Here is a 26,512-nt window from a genome sequence, read left to right on the forward strand (position 1 = left end):
CGCTGCACGGTCCTGCCTGCCCTGTAGGGGTCCGTTACTACCGCTGCACGGTCCTGCCTGCCCTGTAGGGGTCCGTTACTACCGCTGCACGGTCCTGCCTGCCCTGTAGGGGTCCGTTACTACCGCTGCACGGTCCTGCCTGCCCTGTAGGGGTCCGTTACTACCGCTGCACGGTCCTGCCCGCCCTGTAGGGGTCCGTTACTACTGGTGCACGGTCCTGCCTGCTCTACATATCTTTATGTATTGTTGCCCCTGCTCCTTTCCTCCTGCGTTCCTATGCTTTCCATGACTTGCTCGCTCTGCCTGTCGGGTCGGCCTCTGGTCATTATAACGCTCGGGTCGGGTGCATGGCTCGTCCATCACACATTTCCCTCCGGCTCGTGCTGCAGAGTGTTGTTGTGCGCCCGCTGATGCTTCATGTATTAACAAGCCTCTTCTTTTTTTTTTTGTTCTGCTTTCTCTCTCTCTCCCCCCCCCCCCCCACGTCTCCTGCTGTCTATGTGACATCTGCTCCGCTCCCGTCTGTCTCTCCATGTGCAGCGAGACCTGTGCTCGGCCCGTGACGTCCTGGGAGGGGAGCGTCCGCTCGATGTACTAAGGACGGTGTCCTCTCTGCTGCTGTGTGCCTCTGAAGAAGGGTCTGGTCCCCCCAGCGAGGCGGCGACGTGTCCGTCTGTCCTGCTCTATCGGCACCACGGCTTCCTGCTGTTCTACACTCTGCTAATGCTGGTCTTATATGTCGTCTACAGCAAGTTGTGCTCCTCGTAGGGAGCGGACCGCCGGCGGCTGTAGCCTGGGACCACCCTTCATACACTACTCAGTCCCCGGGTGAACACTGGTGTACCCCACACCCCGTGGAAGAGCCTAAACCCGTGTGCCTTAACTGTCCGCAGCTCAGCCAATGAGGCTAAAGCCAAAAAGATCCAACACGTGCCAGGCCCCTACAGCGCTCATGTCTGTTGCCTTACATCGCCTCTTCTGATTGGCTGAGGCTCCCATGGGCTCCAGCTGACTTGTTGAGTTCCTCAGGGCCGCCCTTCACCCTCCCCCGTGAGTGCCTGAGCCGCGCCCTTGTAGGGCCTATAGAAATCCATCTATATATTTTGTATAGGGGTCTGCCTGCCATAGAGAAGTATTAGTAATATATTTTATAGGACGTAGCATCTAATAAAGCACTGAGCCCCTCTAGTGCCTGAGCTCTAGACCCCCGTATACTATGCACCCTCTATATTTATAAATGCACTGTATATAGATGTACACACTGTATACTGAGGCCGGGATACACTGATGATGGGTAAGCTGCACTGTACAGTAATGACAATATATTTATGATTAAACCTTGGTGATTGTTACCTGATTGGACGGCAGCGCGGCGCCGAGGTGTACCATGTGTAGTATTAAGGGATCCTCAACGGCTCTCAGGTAAGTGGCGGGGCTGGCAGCAGCCATAACTCCGGGCCCGGAGAGTCGCTCTATAAAGTACTCATTGACAAAAAAATAACGCACCAAGGAGGAGTCCTCCTAAATCATCGTTACAGACAACGGTTCATCCGATTCTGTGTGCAAAAGGGTCCTTTATAGGGGAAAACTGCAATTCAGAGGAGGCTCTAGGACCCTGTTGTACCACCTCTAGCTTGGATACAAGATGTGATACAGGCAGGCATGGAGGCTCTAGTACCCTGGTGTACGGCCTCTAGCTTGGATACAAGATGTGATACGGGTGGGCATGGAGGCTCCAGTACCCTGTTGTACCACCTCTAGCTTGGATACAAGATGTGATACAGGCAGACATGGAGGCTCCAGTACCCTGTTGTACCGCCTCTAGCTTGGATACAAGATGTGATACAAGTAGGCATGGAGGCTCTAGTACCCTGTTGTACCGCCTCTAGCTTGGATACAAGATTTGATACAAGTAGGCATGGAGGCTCTAGTATGCTGTTGTACTGTCTCTAGCTTGGATACAAAATGTGATACGGGCGGGCATGGTGGCTCTACTACCCTGTTGTACTGCCTCGAGCTTGGATACATGATGTTATACGGGGGCAGGGAGCCATACAGGTTCTGTACGGTATCTTACAGTACATTTCCAACAGATGTAGTAACTTAGCCTTCAGATCCTGCACACACATGGGAGGTGTAAGTTGGAGTCTCAGATGGTCCCATAATTGCTCAATTGGTGATAAATCTGCCAACGGCCAAGCCAAGGAGGGTGACAACCTAGCTTTCCCAGGATGCCTTTTCTGTTCTACTGGAAGCCACCATGAAAGGAACATGTGGCTGCAGGAGATCCTAAACATAGCGCTGGTCCCAACACCTCCTAACGGTCTGGTCAGACGCTCCTCTCTATTGTGTCTAGGAGGGTCCTGAGCCCGGTCACCTTGTGTGCCCTCATCCACTGGTCCCAACACCTCCTAGCAGTCTGGTCAGACGCTCCCCTCTATTCTGGTTATCTGTAGGTGGCGCCCTGAGCCCGGTCACCTTGTGATCCCATCCACTGGTCCCTAAACCTCCTAACAGACACGTCAGATGCTCCTCTCTACTGGCGGTCTGTAAAGGGCGTCCTGAGGCTGGTCACCTTGTATGCCCTCACACAACAACTGGTCCCCACACCTCCTAACAGTCTGGTCAGATGCTCCTCTCTACTGGCGGTCTGTAGAGGGTGTCCTGAGCCTGGTTACCTTGTGTGCCCCCATCCACTGGTCCCAACACCTCCTAACAGTCTGGTCAGATGCTCCTCTCTACTGGTGGTCTGTAGGAGGCGTCCTGAGCCCGGTCACCTTGTGTGCCCCCATCCACTGGTCCCAACACCTCCTAACAGTCTGGAAAGACACTCTTCTCTACTTGTGGTCTGTAGGGGGCGTCCTGAGCCTGGTCACATTGTGTGCCCTCACACATCCACTGGTCCCAACACCACCTAACAGTCTGGTCAGACGCCCCTCTCTACTGGTGGTCTGTTGGGGGTGCTAAGCCCGGTCGCCTTATGTGCCCTCACACATCTACTGGTTCCAACACCTCCTAACAGTCTGGTCAGACGCTTATCTCTACTGGTGGTCTTGTGCCCTGTCACCTTGTGTGCTCTCATCCACTGGTCCTAGCACCTCCTAACAGTCTGGTCAGATGCCCCTCTCTACTGGTGGTCTGTCGGGGGTGCTAAGCCCGGTCACCTTGTGTGCCCTCAGACATCTACTGGTCCCAACACCTACCAGTCTGGTCAGACGCTCCCCTCTATTCTGGTGATTGGTAGGGGGCACCCTGAGCCCAGTCACCTTGTGATCCTATCCACTCGTCCCTACACCTCCTAACATGTTGGTCAGATTCCCCTCTCTACTGGTGGTCTGTGGGGGGGGGGGGAGGGGTGCTAAGCCTGGTTGCCTTGTGTACCCACACACATCCACTGGTCCCTACACCTCCTAATAGTCTGGTCTGATGCTCCTCTCTATGGGTGGTCTGTTGGGGGGTGCTAAGCCCGGTCGCCTTATGTGCCCCCATCCGCTGGTCCCAACACCTCCTAACAGTCGGGTCAGACGCACCTCTCTACTGGTGGTCTGGAGGGGGCATCCTGAGCCCAGTCGCCTTGTGTGCCCTCACACATCCACTAGTCCCAACACCTCCTAACACTCAGGTCAGATGCTCCTCTCTACTGGTGGTCTGTAGGGGGTGTCCTGAGCCTGGTTACCTTGTGCGCACCCCATCCACTGGTCCCAACACCTCCTAACAGTCTGGTCAGACGCCCTCTCTACCGGTGGTCTGTCGGGGGTGCTAAGTCCGGTCGCCTTAGGTGCCCTCACACATCCACTGGTCCCAACACCTCCTAACAGTCTGGTCAGATGCTTCTCTCAACTGGTGATCTGTATGGGGCGCCCTGAGTCCGGTCACCTTGTGATCCCATCCACTGGTCCCTACACCTCCTAACAGTCAGGTCAGATGCTTCTCCCTACTGGTGGTCTGTAGGGGGTGTCCTGAGCCTGGTCACCTCATGTGCCCTCAAACATCCACTGGTTCTAGCACCTCCTAACAGTCTTGTCAGACTCCCCTCTCTACTGGTGGTCTGTCGGGGGTGCTAAGCCCGGGCGCCTTATGTGCCCTCACACATCCACTGGTCCCAACACCTTCTAACAGTCTGGTCAGACGCTTCTCTCTACTGGTGGTCTGCAGGGGGCGTCCTGAGCCCGGTCACCTTGTGTGCCCCCATCCACTGGTCCCAACACCTCCTAACAGTCTGGTAAGACACTCTTCTCTACTGATGGTCTGTAGGGGGCGCCCTGAGCCTGGTCACCTTGTGTGCCCTCACGCATCCACTGGTCCCAACACCACCTAACAGTCTGGTCAGACGCCCCTCTCTACTGGTGGTCTGTTGGGGGTGCTAAGCCCGGTCGCCTTATGTGCCCTCACACATCTACTGGTTCCAACACCTCCTAACAGTCTGGTCAGACGCTTATCTCTACTGGTGGTCTTGTGCCCTGTCACCTTGTGTGCTCTCATCCACTGGTTCTAGCACCTCCTAACAGTCTGGTCAGACGCCCCTCTCTACTGGTGGTCTATCGGGGGTGCTAAGCCCGGTCACCTTGTGTGCCCTCAGACATCTACTGGTCCCAACACCTCCTACCAGTCTGGTCAGGCGCTCCCCTCTATTCTGGTGATTGGTAGGGGGCGCCCTGAGCCCAGTCACCTTGTGATCCTATCCACTGGTCCCTACACCTCCTAACATGTTGGTCAGATTCCCCTCTCTACTGGTGGTTTGGGGGGGGGGGGGGGGGGGTGCTAAGCCTGGTTGTCTTGTGTACCCACACACATCCACTGGTCCCTACACCTAACAGTCTGGTCAGATGCTCCTCTCTACTGGTGGTCTGTTGGGGGGGGCGGGGGGTGCTAAGCCCGGTCGCCTTATGTGCCCCCATCCGCTGGTCCCAACACTTCCTAACAGTCGGGTCAGCCACACCTCTCTACTGGTGGTCTGTAGGGGGCATCCTGAGCCCAGTCGCCTTGTGTGCCCTCACACATCCACTAGTCCCAACACCTCCTAACAGTCAGGTCAGATGCTCCTCTCTACTGGTGGTCTGTAGGGGGTGTCCTGAGCCTGGTTACCTTGTGTGCACCCCATCCACTGGTCCCAACACTTCCTAACAGTCTGGTCAGACGCCCTCTCTACCGGTGGTCTGTCGGGGGTGCTATGCCCGCTCGCCTTAGGTGCCCTCACACATCCACTGGTCCCAACACCTCCTAACAGTCTGGTCAGACGCTTCTCTCAACTGGTGATCTGTATGGGGCGCCCTGAGTCCGGTCACCTTGTGTGCTCTTATCCACTGGTTCTAGCACCTCCTAACAGTCTGGTCAGACCCCCCTCTCTACTGGTGGTCTGTTGGGGGTGCTAAGCCCGGTCACCTTGTGTGCCCCCATCCACCGCTCCCAACACCACCTCACAGTCTTGTCAGATGCTCCTCTCTACTGGTGGCCTGTAGGGGGCATCCTGAGCCCGGTTGCCTTGTGATCCAGTCCACTGGTCCCTACACCTCCTAACAGGCTGGTCAGATTCCCCTCTCTACTGGTGGTCTGTCGGGGGTGCTAAGCCTGGTTGCCTTGTGTACCCTCACACATCCACTGGTCCCAACACCTCCTAACAGTCTGGTCAGACGCTTCTCTCAACTGGTGATCTGTATGGGGCGCCCTGAGTCCGGTCACCTTGTGTGCTCTTATCCACTGGTTCTAGCACCTCCTAACAGTCTGGTCAGACGCCCCTTTCTACTGGTGGTCTGTCGGGGGTCCTAAGCCCAGTCACCTTGTGTGGCCCCATCCACTGGTCCCAACACCACCCAACAGTCTTGTCAGATGCTCCTCTCTACTGGTGGCCTGTAGGGGGCGTCCTGAGCCCAGTCGCCTTATGTGCCCTCCCGCATCCACTGTCCCAACACCTCCTAACAGTCTGGTCAGACGCTTATCTCTACTGGTGGTCGGGTAGGGGGGGGGGGGGGCGTCCTGAGCACGGTTACCTTGTGTGCTCTCATCCACTGGTTCTAGCACCTCCTAACAGTCTGCTCATACGCCCCTCTCTACTGGTGGTCTGTCGGGGGTGCTAAGCCCGGTCACCTTGTGTGCCCGCAGACCTCTACTGGTCCCAACACCTCCTACCAGTCTGGTCAGATGCTCCCCTCTATTCTGGTGATTGGTAGGGGACGCCCTGAGCCCAGTCACCTTGTAATCCTATCCACTGGTCCCTACACCTTCTAACATGTTGGTCAGATTCCCCTCTCTACTGGTGGTCTGTGGGAGGTGCTAAGCCTGGTTGCCTTGTGTACCCTCACACATCCACTGGTCCCTACACCTCCTAACAGTCTGGTCAGATGCTCCTCTCTACTGGTGGTCTGTTAGGGGGTGTCCTGAGCCCAGTCACCTTGTGTGCCCCCATCCACTGATCCCAACACCTCCTAACAGTTGGGTCAGACGCTCCTCTTGACTGTTGGTCTGTAGGGAGTCCTGAGCCCAATCGCCTTGTGTGCCCTCACAATCCACTGGCCCCAACACCTCATAAGAGACTGGTCAGACACTCCTCTCTACTGGTGGTCTGTAGGGGGCATCCTGAGCCCGGTCACCTTGTGTGCCCCCCATCCACTTGTCCCAACACCTCCTAACAGTCTGGTCAGACGATCCTTTCTACTGGTAATAAAAACAGGCTTTTGTGGGCTGATAAGTCGGGAGCCGTACCGCCGGTCAGGGGAGGAAGGGTCTTTTCACAGACAAATCGAAGTTTGAAGTGTTTTGTGTCAGAATGGTGAAAGTTCATCATGTGACTGGTTAGCGGGAAGTACATTCAGACACCGGGACTGAAGTGGTTGGGCCACCGTTGATCACGGTCCAGTGAACTCCTTTCGGGCAGCTGTGTGCAGAGGTACAAGTTACCTGCAAGAGTAACTCATTGCTGCAATCGGAGACATGGCCTGGTGTTTGCACTGCTGTGATAGCTGCTAATGGGGGAAATAGTGCCGCATGCTGGGCTGGTTTTGGGCCAGATGCAGAGGCAACACTTGAACCCTTCCACACCACCTGGTGGGTTCTGCAGCTCCTCACGCTGGAAGTGGGCCTGGTTATGTGGCAGCGCACGCTACTATAGACCAAGGCGTGGCACCTGTGTTTATGAATGGAGGCATTCAATCCATCCGGGTTGAGGCAAGCAGCGTAATCTCAGCAAGAAACAAAGCGGGGGTCGGGGCAGGCGCCAGACGGATAACTGTGAAAAACTAGAGAGTCCATATGAACGAGGTAGCATCTTAAAGGGGTATTCCAGAAAGGGGGAATTTTATCAGTTTTTCCTAGAGATGAGCGAGCACCAAAATGCTCGGGTGCTCGTTACTCGGGACGAAATTATCGCGATGCTCGAGGGTTCGTTTCGAGTAACGAACCCCATTGAAGTCAATGGGCGACCCGAGCATTTTTGTATTTCGCCGATGCTCGCTAAGGTTTTCATGTGTGAAAATCTGGGCAATTCAAGAAAGTGATGGGAACGACACAGCAACGGATAGGGCAGGCGAGGGGCTACGTGTTGGGCTGCATCTCAAGTTCCCAGGTCCCACTATTAAGCCACAATACCGGCAAGAGTGGGCCCCCTCCCAACAACTTTTACTTCTGAAAAGCCCTCATTAGCAAGGCACACCTTAGCTAAGCACCACACTACCTCCAACAAAGCACAATCACTGCCTGCATGACACTCCGCTGCCACTTCTCCTGGGTTACATGCTGCCCAACCCCCCCGCACGACCCAGTGTCCACAGCGCACACAAAAGTGTCCCTGCGCAGCCTTCAGCTGCCCTCATGCCACGCCACCCTCATGTCTATTTATAAGTGCGTCTGCCATGAGGAGGAACCGCAGGCACACACTGCAGAGGGTTGGCACGGCTAGGCAGCGACCCTCTTTAAAAGGGGCGGGGCGATAGCCCACAATGCTGTACAGAAGCAATGAGAAATATAATCCTGTGCCACCGCCATCTGGAGCTGCACACGTGGGCATAGCAATGGGGAACCTATGTGCCACACACTGTTCATTCTGTCAAGGTGTCTCTGCATGCCCCAGTCAGACCGCGGTTTTTAATTCATAGACACAGGCAGGTACAACTCCCTATTGTGAAGTCCCTGTGGACCGACAGCATGGGTGGCTCCCTGGAACCCACCGGCTGTACATAAAAATATCTCATAGCATTGCCCATCACAGCTGAGGTAGTAATGTCGTGCTTAATACAGGTGGGCTTCAGCCCACACTGCATGCCCCAGTCTGACTGGTAATATGTACCTTAACAGTAACCTTGTTGGTGGGAATGTGGTGGTGACTGCGGACCTAGTAGCGCGGTTTTATGTAGTTGGTTTTCGGAATGTGGCCAGGATTAAGTGGGCCGTGGCGGGGGGATGGTGGTGGTGCTCTCTTGTTGTGTCGTTAAAGGTGAAATTCTTGGACTGCCACGAGACGGACCAATGCAAAGGTATTTGCCAAGAATGTTTTCATTGTTGGAGGAGGAGGGGGATGTTTTGGAGGCACTATGTGTCCTCTACACGTGTCCGTGGTTATATGCACCTTAACAGTAACAGCGTTGGTGGGAAATGGCCTTGCCGCCATCATGTCTTTGTGAAGCCTCTGTTTCCACACCCCAGAGACATACCATTAGCAGCGGTATAGGCAGAGCCCACAATTATTAACATTTCAGCGGTAGCATTAGGGACAGGCCCCACTAACATATCACTAGCAGCAGTATAGGGGGAGCGCAGTCTTAGTTCTATTTCAGTAATAGTAGCACTCAAGACAGGCCCCAGTAACATTCCCATTGCAGCAGTTTAGGGAGATAACAGTCTCTTTCACATTTCAGTAGCTGCAATATAGACATTTATGTAGCTAAAGTGTAGGCCAACCCCACACACCTTTCTGTACCATGAGTGCAGGCGAAGAACATAGAAATTACTATGATTACACTGTAGGCGAGGGCCCAAAAAAATTGGTGTACCAACAGTACTAATGTACCTCAGAAAAAATTGGCCATGCCCAACCACGATGGCAGGTGAAACCCATTAATCGCTTTGGTTAATGTGGCTTAAGTGGTAACTAGGCCTGGAGGCAGCCCAGTTAAAATAAAAATTGGTTCAAGTTAAAGTTCCAACGCTTTTAAGAGCATTGAAACATATAAAAATTGTTTAGAAAAATTATATGAGTGAGCCTTGTGGGCCTAAGAAAAATTGCCCGTTCGGCGTGATTACGTGAGGTTTCAGGAGGAGGAGCAGGAGGAGGAGGAGGAATATTATACACAGATTGATGAAGCAGAAATGTTCCCGTTTTGGATGGTGATAGAGAACGATGCTTCCATCCGCGGGTGCAGCCTACGTATTGCTTAGGTATCGCTGCTGTCCGCTGGTGGAGAAGAGAAGTCTGGGGAAATCCAGGCTTTGTTCATCTTGATGAGTGTTAGCCTGTCGGCACTGTCGGTTGACAGGCGGGTACGCTTATCTGTGATGATTCCCCCAGCCGCACTAAACACCCTCTCCGACAAGACGCTAGCCGCAGGACAAGCAAGCACCTCCAGGGCATACAGCGCGAGTTCAGGCCACGTGTCCAGCTTCGACACCCAGTAGTTGTAGGGGGCAGAGGCGTCACCAAGGATGGTCGTGCGATCGGCTACGTACTCCCTCACCATCCTTTTACAGTGCTCCCGCCGACTCAGCCGTGACTGGGGAGCGGTGACACAGTCTTGCTGGGGAGCCATAAAGCTGGCAAAGGCCTTGGAGAATGTTCCCCTTCCTGCGCTGTACATGCTGCCTGATCTCTGCGCCTCCCCTGCTACCTGGCCCTCGGAACTGTGCCTTCGGCCACTAGCGCTGTCGGATGGGAATTTTACCATCAGTTTGTCCGCCAGGGTCCTGTGGTATAGCATCATTCTCGAACCCCTTTCCTCTTCGGGAATGAGAGTGCAAAGGCTCTCCTTATACCGTGGATCGAGCAGTGTGTACACCCAGTAATCCGTAGTGGCCAGAATGCGTGTAACGCGAGGGTCACGAGAAAGGCATCCTAACATGAAGTCAGCCATGTGTGCCAGGGTACCTGTACGCAACACATGGCTGTCCTCACTCGGAAGATCACTTTCAGGATCCTCCTCCTCCTCCTCCTCTGGCCATACACGCTGAAAGGATGACAGGCAAGCAGCATGGGTACCCTCAGCAGTGGGCCAAGCTGTCTCTTCCCCCTCCTCCTCATGCTCCTCCCCCTCCTCCTCAACGCGCTGAGATATAGACATGAGGTTGCTCTGACTATCCAGCGACATACTGTCTTCCCCCGCCTCCGTTTCTGATTCCAAAGCGTCTGCCTTTATGCTTTGCAGGGAACTTCTCAAGAGGCATAGCAGAGGAATGGTGACGCTAATGATTGCAGCATCGCCGCTCACCATCTGGGTAGACTCCTCAAATTTTCCAAGGACCTGGCAGATGGCTGCCAACCAGGCCCACTCTTCTATAAATAATTGAGGAGGCTGACTCCCACTGCGCCGTTCAAGTTGGAGTTGGTATTCCACTATAGCTCTACGCTGCTCATAGAGTCTGGCCAACATGTGGAGCGTAGAGTTCCACCGTGTGGGCACGTCGCACAGCAGTCGGTGCACTGGCAGATTAAACCGATGTTGCAGGGTCCGCAGGGTGGCAGCGTGCGTGTGGGATTTGTGGAAATGTGCGCAGAGCTGGCGCACCTTTCCGAGCAGGTATGACAAGTGGGGGTAGCTTTTCAGAAAGCGCTGAACCACCAAATTAAAGACATTGGCCAGGCATGGCACGTGCGTGAGGCTGCCGAGTTGCAGAGCCGCCACCAGGTTACGGCCGTTGTCACACATGACCATGCCCGGTTGGAGGCTCAGCGGCGCAAGCCAGCGGTCGGTCTGCTCTGTCAGACCCTGCAGCAGTTCGTGGGCCGTGTGCCTCCTATCTCCTAAGCTGAGTAGTTTCAGCACGGCCTGCTGACGCTTGCCCACCGCTGTGCTGCCACACCGCGCGACACCGACTGCTGGCGACGTGCTGCTGCTGCTGACACATCTTGATTGCGAGACAGAGGTTGCGTAGGAGGAGGAGGAGGAGGGTGCTTTAGTGGAGGAAGCATACACCCCCGCAGATACCACCACCGAGCTGGGGCACGCAATTCGGGGGGTGGGTAGGACGTGAGCGGTCCCAGGCTCTGACTCTGTCCCAGCCTCCACTAAATTCACCCAATGTGCCGTCAGGGAGATATAGTGGCCCTGCCCGCCTGTGCTTGTCCACGTGTCCGTAGTTAAGTGGACTTTGGCAGTAACCGCGTTGGTGAGGGCGCGTACAATGTTGCGGGAGACGTGGTCGTGCAGGCCTGGGACGGCACATCGGGAAAAGTAGTGGCGACTGGGAACTGAGTAGCGCGGGGCCGCCGCCGCCATCATGCTTTTGAAAGCCTCCGTTTCCACAAGCCTATACGGCAGCATCTCCAGGCTGATCAATGTGGCTATGTGCACGTTTAACGCTTGAGCGTGCGGGTGTGTGGCGGCGTACTTGCGCATGCGCTCAAACTGTGGCGCTAGCGACATCTGGACGCTACGCTGAGAGACATTGCTGGATGGGGCCGAGGACAGCGGAGGTGAGGGTGTGGGTGCAGGCCAGGAGACGGTACTGCCTGTGTCCTCAGAGGGGGGTTGGATCTCAGTGGAAGGTTGGGGAACAGGGGGAGAGGCAGTGGTGCAAACCGGAGGCGGTGAACGGACATCGTCCCACCTTGAGGGGTGCTTGGCCATCATATGTCTGCGCATGCTGGTGGTGGTGAGGCTGTTGGTGGTGGCTCCCCAGCTGATATTGGCGCGACAAAGGTTGCACACCACTGTTCGTCGGTCGTCAGGCGTCTCTGTGAAAAACTGCCAGACCTTAGAGCACCTTGGCCTCTGCAGGGTGGCATGGCGCGAGGGGGCGGTTTAGGAACCAGTTGGTGGATTATTCGGTCTGGCCCTGCCTCTACCCCTGGCCACCGCACTGGCTCGGCCTGTGCCCACACCCTGACTTGGGCCTCTGCGTCCTCGCCCGCGTCCACGTCCTATAGGCCTACCCCTACCCCTCAGCATGCTGTATTACCAGTGATTTGATTTCCCAGGCAGGAAATAAATTGGCGCAAGCCTGCTGTTAAACGTAGCTGGCTGCGTATGATTTCTGTTTTGACGTTCTGCACCCACCACACACGTACACAGAACGCTGAGGACTGACAGAGGCAGGGCACATAGAATGTTTCCCTTTTTTGGTTAAAGAAAAGGCCCACTGACTATATTCAATCAATAATATATGTCTTCTGTCCCTGCCTACACAATTCTGTCCCTGTAGTATTACTGCAGGGCGCAATGCTCTGCACAGCCGATTAAAAAAAAAAATAAAAAAAAAATGCAACACTGCTAACAGCAGCCTCCACAGTACTGCACACGGTTAAATGTGGCCCTAAGAAGGACCGTTGGGGTTCTTGAAGCCTACACTCACTCCTAACACTCTCCCTGCCTAACCACCACTTCTGTCCCTGTAGTATTACTGCAGGGCGCAATGCTCTGCACAGCCGATTTTGAAAAAAAAAAAAGGGCAACACTGCTAACAGCAGCCTCCACACGGATAGATGTGGCCCTAAGAAGGACCGTTGGGGTTCTTGAAGCCTACACTCACTACTAACACTCTCCCTACAGCAGCTACGGCACCAGCAGCACTGTCCCTGATCTCTGTCAGAATGCATCTGTGGCGAGCCACGGGAGGGGCCGGCTTTTATACTCGGGTGACACCTGATCTCCCCAGCCACTCACTGCAGGGGGGTGGTATAGGGCTTGAACGTCGCAGGGGGAAGTTGTAATGCCTTCCCTGTCTTTCTATTGGCCAGAAAAGCGCGCTAACGTCTCAGAGAGGAAACTGAAAGTAACCGGAACACCGCGTGGTGCTCGTTAAGAGTAACGAGCATCCCGAACACGCTAATATTCGCCCGAGCATCAAGCTCGGACGAGTACGTTCGCTCATCTCTAGTTTTGACCCATTCACTCGAGCAGTGGGGGTCTGACCACTGGGACCCCACTCATTTTGAGAATGTGGGAACGATGTTCCCCCTCCCCCCCCCCTCCTCCCTCTTTTCCAATCCATTCTCACACTTCTGTGGTGTGGCAAATGGGCCGCTGGTCACACAAGAAGAGTGGTAGCTCCATTCATCGCGACGGTACAGACAGCCGCTCGTCAGCCCCATTGCGATGAACGCTGTGCGTGGCAAGCTTTGGTGTCCACATTCATGCGCCTCTTCATTCATTTCAGTGGAGCAGACCAAGATAGCCGAGCACAGAGCTGGGCTACTTCCCTCACTCCCATTGAAATAAATCCCGGCAGCGTACCAGTCATTTCCATGGGGCTGACTGAAATCGTCGCGCATAGCGCTCGACTATCTGTGCCATTGAATGGAGCTGCTGCCGTTCATGTGTGATCAGCCGCCTATTTGCCGCTGCACCACAGAAATGGGAACATGGATTGTGAAATAGGGGGGCATTGGTTCCCCATTCTCAGCAGCTGGAGACCACCAATGTATCGGTTTTCATGCAGTAAAGGGGTGAAAACCGAAATTCACTATCGCCAGAGCAGCGCTCTAAGCTGAAGACCCGAAGCTCCGGCACCTTTCTTAGAGGGGAGGTGTCTGATATATGCAGAGATAGTCCATGATTGGCAAGGGAAGAATGAGGAAGGTGAGTGCTGGCCCAGAGCCGGGAAGAATGCCAACCGTGACAAAGCCAGGGGTAAAATGGCAGCCGGGAGTGGCGCCAGTAGACCCCCTTTATGTCTCCTCTTTGATGGAAGTTGCTGCAGCCCAGGAAGTGACAGACTCATCCTAGTCAAGTGAAAATCACACATGTGGACAGCAGCAGCGCAGTGTCTAGGGGTGAAAGCTGGCATGCCTTCTACATTAGTAAACAAGGGCAGATATGCCCACAGGCATCAGACTTCGCCCCATGAAAGATTGAGTCCTCATTGTGCGTCCTACGGCTCTGGTCTAGGAGACACACTGCAGTAGTGATGCAACAAAGGGCTTCTCCCATCCTAGAAGTGTATGTGAAGATGGCATGAAACCAATTAGTCACTAATATCCAGAATCCCCTGCAGATGCTGCCCACCCTGGGTGCAGTCATCCAGTGCCAGCCTGGAGAGACCACAATCCTCTACATCCCATCTGTACGCCTTCACGAATAGGACTTTATTCTTCCAGGGGGGCATATGGGTTACAAAAAATGAAGCAGCTTAGAAACTGTATTGATTAAAATTGTCCAATCGTTTTGTGTATACAGTTCCTGTGCAGAGTTGTATCTCCAAATTACTTGTAGTCTGTTACCAGGGAGACACGCCTGCACCAGACGTGATCAGTGTTTAATCAAGACTTTTCCAGCAAAGGCAAAGCTATCTCTCTGACTGATGAAGCTGCCAACCAGTGCCACCACAAGTCCCATAACCCCACTTATTGTGCCCATTCCCACATCTTCCAGCACTGCTCCTCCTCCCCTCTCACAGCAGGAAGTCTCAGGTTGGCTCACAGATATTGTAACCTCACACTTCACTGCAGCTACATCCCCCTCCTCCACCATTAATCCTTATGAGACCCCCACCTATCCTGTCAAAGGTAAGGCCCTGATCTCAACTGAGAAGTGTGATAGAGATGGCAGCGGGGCCTCACGTCTGACTTACATGTAATGATTGTTCTGTCTAAATTCACAGCTTTCGTTTATTTCTTTTCCATTATGTGGTTTGTTGCTCAGTTTCAACCAGCATAAAAATCATCACTGGTTCGCTCACTTCTCACTGCGTCTGAACGCTCTCCGCCCTGTGTTACATAGAATGTGAAGCGCTGAGTGAGAAGTCCATGAGCGGCCATCTCATCTGTACGTGACTACGGGGGCGGCCATCTCATCTATACATGACAATGGGGACGGCCATCTCATCTGTACATGACTATGGGGACGGCCCTCTCATCTGTACATGACTATGGGGACGGCCATCTCATCTGTACATGACTATGGGGACGGCCATGTCATCTGTACGTGACTATGAGGACGGACATCTCATCTGTACATGACTATGGGGACGGCCATCTCATCTGTACGTGACTATGAGGACGGACATCTCATCTGTACGTGACTATAGAGCAGCCAACTCATCTGTACATGACTATGGGGACGGCCATCTCATCTGTACATCACTATGGGGCAGCCATCTCATCTGTATGTGACTACAGAGCAGCCATCTCATCGGTACGTGACTATGTGGGCGGCCATCTTATCTGTACATGACTAGGGGGACGGCCATCTCATCTGTATGTGACTATAGAGCAGCCATCTCATCTGTACATGACTATGGGGACGGCCATGTCATCTGTACGTGACTATGAGGACGGACATCTCATCTGTACATGACTATGGGGACGGCCATCTCATCTGTACGTGACTATGAGGACGGACATCTCATCTGTACATGACTATGGGGACAGCCATCTCATCTGTACATGACTATGGGGACGGCCATGTCATCTGTACGTGACTATGAGGACGGACATCTCATCTGTACATGACTATGGGGACGGCCATCTCATCTGTACGTGACTATGAGGACGGACATCTCATCTGTACGTGACTATAGAGCAGCCAACTCATCTGTACATGACTATGGGGACGGCCATCTCATCTGTACATCACTATGGGGCAGCCATCTCATCTGTATGTGACTACAGAGCAGCCATCTCATCGGTACGTGACTATGTGGGCGGCCATCTTATCTGTACATGACTAGGGGGACGGCCATCTCATCTGTATGTGACTATAGAGCAGCCATCTCATCTGTACATGACTATGGGGACGGCCATGTCATCTGTACGTGACTATGAGGACGGACATCTCATCTGTACATGACTATGGGGACGGCCATCTCATCTGTACATGACTATGGGGACGGCCATCTCATCTGTATGTGACTATAGAGCAGCCATCTCATCTGTACATGACTATGGGGACGGCCATCTCATCTGTACATGACTATGGGGACGGCCATCTTATCTGTACGTGACTATGGGAACGGCCATCTCATCTGTATGTGACTATAGGGACAGCCATCTCATCTGTACATGACTATAGGGACGGCCATCTCATCTGTATGTGACTATGGGGACGGCCATTTCATCTGTACGTGACTATGGGAACAGCCATCTCATCTGTACCTGACTATAGGGACGGCATCTCATCTGTACGTGACTATGGGGACGGCCATCTCATCTGTACATGACTATAGGGACGGCATCTCATCTGTACGTGACTATGGGGACGGCCATCTCATCTGTACGTGACTATAGGGACGGCCATCTCATCTGTACATGACTATGGGGACGGCCATCTCATCTGTACATGACTATGGGGCGGCCATCTCATCTGTACGTGACTATGGGGACGGCCATCTCATCTGTACGTGACTATGGGGACGGCCATCTCATCTGTACATGACTATAGGGATGGCCAACTCATCTGTACATGACTATGGGGATGGCCATCTCATCTGTACATGACTATGGGGATGGCCAACTCATCTGTACGTGACTATGGGGACGGCCATCTCATCTATACATGACTATGGGGATGGCCATCTAATCTGTACGTGACTATGGGGACGGCCATCTCATCTGTACGTGACTATGGGGACGGCCATCTCATCTGTACGTGACTATAGCGACGGCCATCTCATCTGTATGTGACTATAGCGACGGCCATCTCATCTGTACGTGACTATAGCGACAGCCATCTCATCTGTATGTGACTATAGAGCAGCCATCTCATCTGTATGTGACTATAGCGACAGCCATCTCATCTGTATGTGACTATAGAGCAGCCATCTCATCTGTATGTGACTATAGCGACGGCCATCTCATCTGTACATGACTATGGGGCGGCCATCTCATCTGTACGTGACTATAGGGATGGCCAACTCATCTATACATGACTATGGGGACGGCCATCTAATCTGTACGTGACTATGGGGACGGCCATCTCATCTGTACGTGACTACGGGGACGGCCATCTCATCTGTACATGACTATAGGGATGGCCAACTCATCTGTACATGACTATAGGGATGGCCAACTCATCTGTACGTGACTATGGGGATGGCCAACTCATCTGTACGTGACTATGGGGACGGCCATCTCATCTATACATGACTATGGGGATGGCCATCTAATCTGTACGTGACTATGGGGACGGCCATCTTATCTGTACGTGACTATGGGGACGGCCATCTTATCTGTACGTGACTATGGGGACGGCCATCTTATCTGTACGTGACTATGGGGACGGCCATCTTATCTGTACGTGACTATGGGGACGGCCATCTTATCTGTACGTGACTATGGGGACGGCCATCTTATCTGTACGTGACTATGGGGACGGCCACCTCATCTGTACGTGACTATGGGGATGGCCTTCTCATCTGTACATGAATATGGGGGCGGCCATCTCATCTGTATGTGACTATAGAGCAGCCAACTTATCTGTACATGACTATGGAGCGGCCATCTTATCTGTATGTGACTATAGGGACAGCCATCTCATCTGTACGTGACTATGGGGACGGCCATCTCATCTGTACATGACTATGGGGGCGGCCATCTTATCTGTATGTGACTATAGGGACAGCCATCACATCTGTCCATGACTATGGGGCGGCCATCTTATCTGTCCATGACTATGGGGAAGGCCATCTCATCTGTACGTGACTATAGGGACAGCCATCTCATCTGTACATGACTATGGGGGCGGCCATCTCATCTGTACATGACTATGGGGACAGCCATCTCATCTGTATGTGACTATAGAGCAGCCAACTCATCTATACATGACTATGGGGACGGCCATCTCATCTGTACATGACTATAGGGACAGCCATCTCATCTGTACATGACTATGGGGACAGCCATCTCATCTGTACGTGACTATGGGGACGGCCATCTCATTTGTACGTGACTATGGGGAGGGCCATCTCATCTGTACATGACTATAGGGACAGCCATCTCATCTGTACATGACTATGGGGACGGCCATCTCATCTGTACGTGACTATGGGGACGGCCATCTCATCTGTACGTGACTATGGGAACGGACATCTCATCTGTACAGGACTATGGGGACGGCCATCTCATCTGTATGTGACTATAGAGCGGCCATCACATCTGTACATGACTATGGGGGCAGCCATCTCATCTGTACGTGACTATGGGGACGGCCATCTCATCTGTACGTGACTATGGGGACGGCCATCTCATCTGTACGTGACTATGGGGACGGCCATCTCATCTGTACGTGACTATGGGGACGGCCATCTCATCTGTACGTGACTATGGGAGCGGCCATCTCATCTGTACGTGACTATGGGGACGGCCATCTCATCTGTACATGACTATGGGGATGGCCATCTCATCTGTACATGACTATGGGGACGGCCATCTCATCTGTACATGACTATGGGGACGGCCATCTCATCTGTACGTGACTAGGGGTACGGCCATCTCATCTATACATGACTATGGGGACGGCCATCTTATCTGTACATGACTATGGGGACGGCCATCTAATCTGTACGTGACTATGGGGACGGCCATCTCATCTATACATGACTATGGGGATGGCCATCTAATCTGTACGTGACTATGGGGACGGCCATCTCATCTATACATGACTATGGGGACGGCCATCTTATCTGTACATGACTATGGGGACGGCCATCTCATCTATACATGACTATGGGGACGGCCATCTTATCTGTACGTGACTATGGGGACGGCCATCTCATCTGTACATGACTATGGGGATGGCCTTCTCATCTGTACATGATTATGGGGGCGGCCATCTCATCTGTACGTGACTATAGAGCAGCCATCTCATCTGTACGTGACTGTGGGACGGCCATCTCATCTGTATGTGACTATAGAGCAGCCAACTTATCTGTACATGACTATGGGGGCGGCCATCTCATCTGTACATGACTATGGGGACGGCCATCTCATCTGTATGTGACTATAGAGCAGCCAACTCATCTATACATGACTATGGGGACGGCCATCTCATCTGTACATGACTATAGGGACAGCCATCTCATCTGTACATGACTATGGGGACGGCCATCTCATCTGTATGTGACTATAGAGCAGCCATCTCATCTGTACATGACTACGGGGGCGGCCATCTCATCTGTACATGACTATAGGGACAGCCATCTCATCTGTACGTGACTATGGGGACGGCCATCTCATTTGTACGTGACTATGGGGAGGGCCATCTCATCTGTACGTGACTTTGGGAACGGCCATCTCATCTGTACATGACTATGGGAGCGGCCATCTCATCTGTACGTGACTATGGGGACGGCCATCTCATCTGTACGTGACTATGGGGACGGCCATCTCATCTGTACATGACTATGGGAGCGGCCATCTCATCTGTACGTGACTATGGGGACGGCCATCTCATCTGTACGTGACTATGGGGACGGCCATCTCATCTGTACATGACTATGGGAGCGGCCATCTCATCTGTACGTGACTATGGGGACGGCCATCTCATCTGTACATGACTATGGGGACGGCCATCTCATCTGTACATGACTATGGGGAAGGCCATCTCATCTGTACATGACTATGGGGACGGCCATCTCATCTGTACATGACTATGGGGACGGCCATCTCATCTGTATGTGACTAGGGGTACGGCCATCTCATCTGTACATGACTATGGGGACGGCCATCTCATCTGTACGTGACTATGGGGACGGCCATCTCATCTGTACGTGACTATGGGGACAGCCATCTCATCTGTACATGACTATGGGAGCGGCCATCTCATCTGTACGTGACTATGGGGACGGCCATCTCATCTGTACATGACTATGGGGACGGCCATCTCATCTGTACATGACTATAGAGCAGCCATCTCATCTGTACATGACTATAGAGCAGCCATCTCATCTGTACATGACTATGGGGATGGCCATCTCATCTGTACATGACTATGGGGACGGCCATCTCATCTGTACATGACTATGGGAGCGGCCATCTCATCTGTACATGACTATGGGAGCGGCCATCTCATCTGTACGTGACTATGGGGACGGCCATCTCATCTGTACATGATGACTATGGGGACGGCCATCTCATCTGTACATGACTATGGGTACGGCCATCTCATCTGTACATGACTATGGGAGCGGCCATCTCATCTGTACGTGACTATGGGGACGGCCATCTCATCTGTACATGATGACTATGGGGACGGCCATCTCATCTGTACATGACTATGGGTACGGCCATCTCATCTGTATGTGACTAGGGGTACGGCCATCTCATCTGTACGTGACTATGGGGGCGGCCATCTCATCTGTACATGACTATGGGAGCGGCCATCTCATCTATACTTGATTATGGGGACGGCCATCTCATCTATACATGACTATGGGCATGGCCATCTTATGTGTACATAAGTATAGGGGTGGCCATCTCATCTGTACGTGACTATGTGGGCGGCCATCTCATCTGTACATGACTATGGGGATGGCCATCTCATCTGTACATACGTATGGGGTCGGCCATCTCATCTGTACGTGACCATATGATGGCCATCTCATCTGTACATGACTATGGGAATGGCCATCTCATCTTCACGTGACTATAGGGCGGCCAACCTATCTGTACATGACTATAGGGATGGCCAACTTATCTGTATGTGACTATATCATTGCCATCTCATCTGTATGTGACTATGGGGACGGCCATCTCATCTGTACGTGACTATGGGGACGGCCATCTCATCTGTACATGACTATGGGGATGGCCACCTCATCTGTACGTGACTATGGGGCGGCCATCTCATCTGTACATGATGACTATGGGGGCGGCCAGCTCATCTGTACATGACTATGGTGGCAGCCATCTTTATCTGTACGTGACTATGGGGACGGCCATGTTTATATGATGGCCATCTCATCTGTACGTGAGTATGGGGTGGCCATCTCATCTGTACATGACTACGGGGATGGCCACCTCATCTGTACATGACTATGGGGTCAGCCATCTCATCTGTACATATCTGTACGTGACTGGCCATCTCATCTGTACATGACTATGGGGACGGCCATCTTATCTGTACATGACTATGGGGACGGCCATCTCATCTGTACGTGACTATGGGGACGGCCATCTTATCTGTACATGACTATGGGGACGGCCATCTCATCTGTACGTGACTATAGAACAGCCAACACATCTATACATGACTATGGGGACGGCCATCTCATCTCTCATCTGTACGTGACTATGGGGACTGCCATCTTATCTGTTCGTGACTATGGGGACGGCCACCTCATCTCTACGTGACTATGGGGATGGCCATCTCATCTGTACATGATGACTATGGGGGCGGCCATCTCATCTGTACATGATGACTATGGGGGCGGCCAGCTCATCTGTACATGACTATGGTGGCGGCCATCTTTATCTGTACGTGACTATGGGGCGGCCATCTCATCTGTACATGACTACGGGGATGGCCACCTCATCTGTACATGACGATGGGGTCAGCCATCTCATCTGTACATATCTGTACATGACTGGCCATCTCATCTGTACATGACTATGGGGACGGCCATCTTATGTGTATGCGACTATGGGGACGGCCATCTCATCTGTACGTGACTATGGGGACGGCCATCTCATCTGTACGTGACTATGGGAATGGCCATCTCATCTGTACGTGACTATGGGGACGGCCATCTCATCTGTACATGACTATGGGGTTGGACCTCTCATCTGTACGTGACTATAGGGACGGCCATCTCATCTGTACATGACTATGGGGACGGCCCTCTCATCTGTACATGACTATGGGGACGGCCATCTCATCTGTACATGACTATGGGGACGGCCCTCTCATCTGTACATGACTATGGGGACGGCCATCTCATCTGTACATGACTATGGGGACGGCCATCTCATCTGTACATGACTATGGGGACGGCCCTCTCATCTGTACATGACTATGGGGACGGCCATCTCATCTGTACGTGACTATGGGAATGGCCATCTCATCTGTACATGACTATGGTGGCGGCCATCTTTATCTGTAGGTGACTATGGGGACGGCCATCTCTATATGATGGCCATCTCATCTGTACGTGACTATGGGACGGCCATCTCATCTGTACATGACTACGGGGATGGGCACCTCATCTGTACATGACTATGTGGATGGCCACCTCAACTGTACGTGACTATGGGGACGGCCATCTCTATATGACGGCCATCTCATCTGTACGTGACTATGGGGACGGCCATCTCATCTGTACATGACTACGGGGATGGCCACCTCATCTGTACATGACTATGAGGTCAGCCTTCTCATCTGTACATATCTGTACGTAACTGTGGGGATGGCCATCTTATGTGTATGCGACTATGGGGACGGCCATCTCATCTGTACGTGACTATGGGGACGGCCATCTCATCTGTACATGATTATGGGGTCGGCCATCTCATCTGTACATGACTATGGGGATGGCCATCTCATCTGTACATGACTATGGGGACGGCCATCTCATCTGTACATGACTATGGGGATGGCCATCTCATCTGTACATGACTATGGGGATGGCCACCTCATCTGTACGTGACTATGGGGATGGCCACCTCATCTGTACGTGACTATGGGGTCGGCCATCTCATCTGTACATGACTATGGGAATGGCCATCTCATCTGTACGTGACTATGGGGATGGCCACCTCATCTGTACATTGCTATGGGGACGGCAATCTCATCTGTACATGACTATGGGAGGGGCCATCTTGGCTAAATTGTATTTAACAGCATTTAGAGATTTGCTTTACAGCAGCTTCATAGGCCATTCACACAGTGGACAGGTGACTCATTGTTTTGTATGGTAGACTGTTCTAGGCATGATCTGTGACCGATGCAGGGATCTATATATCTATATATACCTATCTATATATAGGTGTCTCCTCTCAGTGTAATCCTGTCTGTACAGGGAGGGGGAGGTGGTGAGCTGTGACTATTGTGAATGGTGGGTGGTGTGTTATCTATATATAGGTGGCTCCTCTCAGTGTAATCCTGTCTGTACAGGGAGGGGAGGAGGTGAGCTGTGACTATTGTGATTGGTGGTCCTGTGTTATCTATATATAGTTGTCTCCTTTCAGTGTAATCCTGTATGTACAGGGAGGGGAGGAGGTAAGCTGTGACTATTGTGAATAGTGGATCCTGTGTTATCTATATATAGGTGTCTCCTGTCAGTGTCATCCTGTCTGTACAGGGAGGGGAGGAGGTAAGCTGTGAGTATTGTGAAAGGTGGGTCCTGTGTTATCTATATATAGTTGTCTCCTCTCAGTGTAATCCTGCCTGTACAGGAAGGAGAGGAGGTGAGCTGTGACTATTGTGATTGGTGGTCCTGTGTTATCTATGTATAGGAGTCTCCTCTCAGTGTAATGGTGTCTGTGCAGGAAGGGGAGGAGGTGAGCTGTGACTATTATGAATGGTGGCTCCTGTGTTATCTATACATAGTTATCTCCTCTCAGTGTAATCCTGTATGTACAGGGAGGGGAGGAGGTGAGCTGTGACTATTGTAAATGGTGGCTCCTGTGTTATCTATACATAGTTGTCTCCTCTCAGTGTAATCCTGTATGTACAGGGAGGGGAGGAGGTGAGCTGTGACTATTGTGAATGGTGGCTCTTGTGTTAGCTATATATAGGTGTCTGCGCTCAGTGTAATCCTGCCTGTGATGATAATGATATGACTGCTGAGAGGTTTGCTCTACAGAACAGGAAGTGTCAGACTATTATTAAGCTTTGTGTTGTAAACTATACAAGATTTTATAGATTGTGAAAATGTCAAAGAAAAATAAAAAAACATTTACAAAAAATTCTTAAAAAAGGTTTAACACTAAAATGTGATTTCTATAATGGGTTATTTTCTGCTGACCCACTCCTGGAGGTTCCCCGGGGCTCGCTGCTACCTTCTTATTGTTAAAGGGGTATTCCCATCTCAGCAAGTTATCCACATGGGAGGGGTAGGGGGTTCCGAGCGCTGAGGCTCTTCCCTCCTCCAAGAAGTCACTGACTGCAGGTCCTGCCACACATGCGCAGCGCCAGCCACTTCAATAAAGACTGCCATGTTCAAGCGTTAGGGTACCTCTGCGGGTCACATTCACTTCAGTGTGAAGGCAAGGGTTCAGTCCGGTGCCAGGAGAGCGAATGTGATTATCCCAGCGAGAGAAGCCAGGTCATCCTGTAGATAGGAGACCCCTTACTGGCCGACACAAAGACATGATGTTACTGCAGCCGGCAGACCTCGCAGGGTTCTTCTTCAGACTTACATGAAGTGGGGCGGTCAGAGAGCGCCAAACACTTAAACCGGGTGATCCCTGGCGGTCTCTCAAGTGAGTGATGCGCATACATGGCCACTGCTGGCAGGAGGGATTTCTCTGGATCGGCGGGGGCCAGTGGTTGGACCCCCAGCCATCCAGTTATTCCCTATCTCCGGCTTGGGGGCGGTAATGCTATTCCTAGTTGAACAGTCTCTGTAGGTGACCCCTGCGATGTTTCTTTATCCGCAAGCAAAACTAAACAGCAGTCTCTGGGCGAGGACCAGGAGGGTGTAAGGGATGTAAGGACCGGGCCATAAGAAGGTATCCCCATCCTCCCACCCTCTGATATCCTATGATGTAATAAGCCTGTTCATGATGTCATCAGTCTGCATAACTCACAGATCTTCTTCTCTCTCTCCTTGTCCTCCGTCTATAATGTCGCCCCCCACCCCCACCCCCGGTGTTGTGTCCTCCTCCGCCATGTCTGACTCCCAGGACGACCTCTGTTCTCCTCATGACATCCTGGAGGGTGAAGGATTGAGCCGCGTGTTCATCACAGTGCAGTCACTGTTTCGGCACAGCACGAAATCCCCCAAGGCGTGACCCCTCTCATCGCGAAGACGAGCCGCAGCCACCAGGAAATATCCTAGAAGGAGGCCCAAACATTTCTCTTCTTTTTGTAGATAGACATCTGACAAAAGGGAGGAGCCTGTTGCTGGCAGATGGATGCAGTACGGGGTTAATGCTGTATGATGTCACTATCAGACTTGTGGCAGCCGTCCTCACCCCTGCTGGAAATGAAATGTTCAAAATGCTAAATGTGTGAAGAGCGCCCAACTATAACGCTTCATGTCTGGCACTGAGCTCTTCCCATGGGCCCCCTAAGGCTCCGGGGCCCGGTGTAACCACATCTGCCCTACCTCTATCTTAGTTTCCAGGTGCGGACTGCTGACTGTAGTGCCCTCCTGGCATTGGGGATGGCGGGACTGCAGCACATCCTCCAGTATAGCTCTCGAGGTCAGAGGAAACAGACCGTACACGGACTCCACACGGATGTACATGTGATAACGGACACCGCCAAGAATAAGAAGGGAATGTATTATATAGCTTACTTTGTGTGCCAAGATGTAACGCCGCAGCTCCACATACAGTCTATGCTTTACATCATGCTACACACATGGAAATAAAGTCATGCTGTAACTAACAATGTAACTACAGCATGATATGGAAACAACTCATAGCGTGTTGTAATCACTATACAAGTCAATGATATATAAACAGTAAGATCCCCAGGTTATAGCAGCATGCTCCATATCAGTATATACAGGAGATACCCAGGTTATACCAGCATGCTCCGTATCACTATATACAGGAGATGTATAAACTATACCAGCTGTACATATATAATTATATACAGGAGATACCCAGGTTATACCAACATGCTCCGTATCACTATATACAGGAGATATATAACTTATACCAGCTGTACATATATAATTATATACAGAAAATACCCAGGTTATACCAGCATGCTCCATATCACTATATACAGGAGATGTATAAACTATACCAGCTGTACATATATAATTATATACAGGAGATACCCAGGTTATACCAACATGCTCCGTATCACTATATACAGGAGATATATAACTTATACCAGCTGTACATATATAATTATATACAGGAAATACCCAGGTTATACCAGCATGCTACATATCAGTATATACAGGAGATACCCAGGTTATACCAGCATGCTCCATATCAGTATATACAAGATGTATAACTTATACCAGCTGTAAGTATATAATTATATACAGGAAATACCCAGGTTATACCAGCATGGTCCATATCACTATATACAGGATGTATAACTTATACCAGCTGTACATATATAATTATATACAGGAGATACCCAGGTTATACCAGCATGGTCCATATCACTATATACAGGATGTATAACTTATACCAGCTGTACATATATAATTATATACAGGAGATACCCAGGTTATATCAGCATGCTCCATATCACTATATACAGGATGTATAACTTATACCAGCTGTACATATATAATTATATACAGGAGATAC

The 26,512-nt window shown here is 51.9% G+C and overlaps 1 protein-coding gene across 3 annotated transcripts in view; it reads left to right on the plus strand.

The window, feature by feature from the left end:
* LRCH4 (leucine rich repeats and calponin homology domain containing 4) overlaps positions 1-25,637 on the plus strand; it is a 58,746-nt gene extending 33,109 nt beyond the window's left edge. For 2 of the 3 annotated variants that reach the window (XM_066593913.1, XM_066593912.1), the window contains one exon: positions 541-1,341. In XM_066593913.1, the coding sequence (XP_066450010.1) occupies positions 541-768 (228 nt within the window). In that variant the 3' untranslated portion in view covers positions 769-1,341. Of the gene's footprint in view, positions 1-540; positions 1,342-24,916 lie in introns of those variants that run through there. The other variant, XM_066593914.1, reaches the window with a different exon arrangement.
* Positions 25,638-26,512: the final 875 nt, after the last annotated feature.

The sequence above is a fragment of the Eleutherodactylus coqui genome, chromosome 2 (assembly GCF_035609145.1).
Source record: "Eleutherodactylus coqui strain aEleCoq1 chromosome 2, aEleCoq1.hap1, whole genome shotgun sequence".
NCBI lineage: Eukaryota > Metazoa > Chordata > Amphibia > Anura > Eleutherodactylidae > Eleutherodactylus > Eleutherodactylus coqui.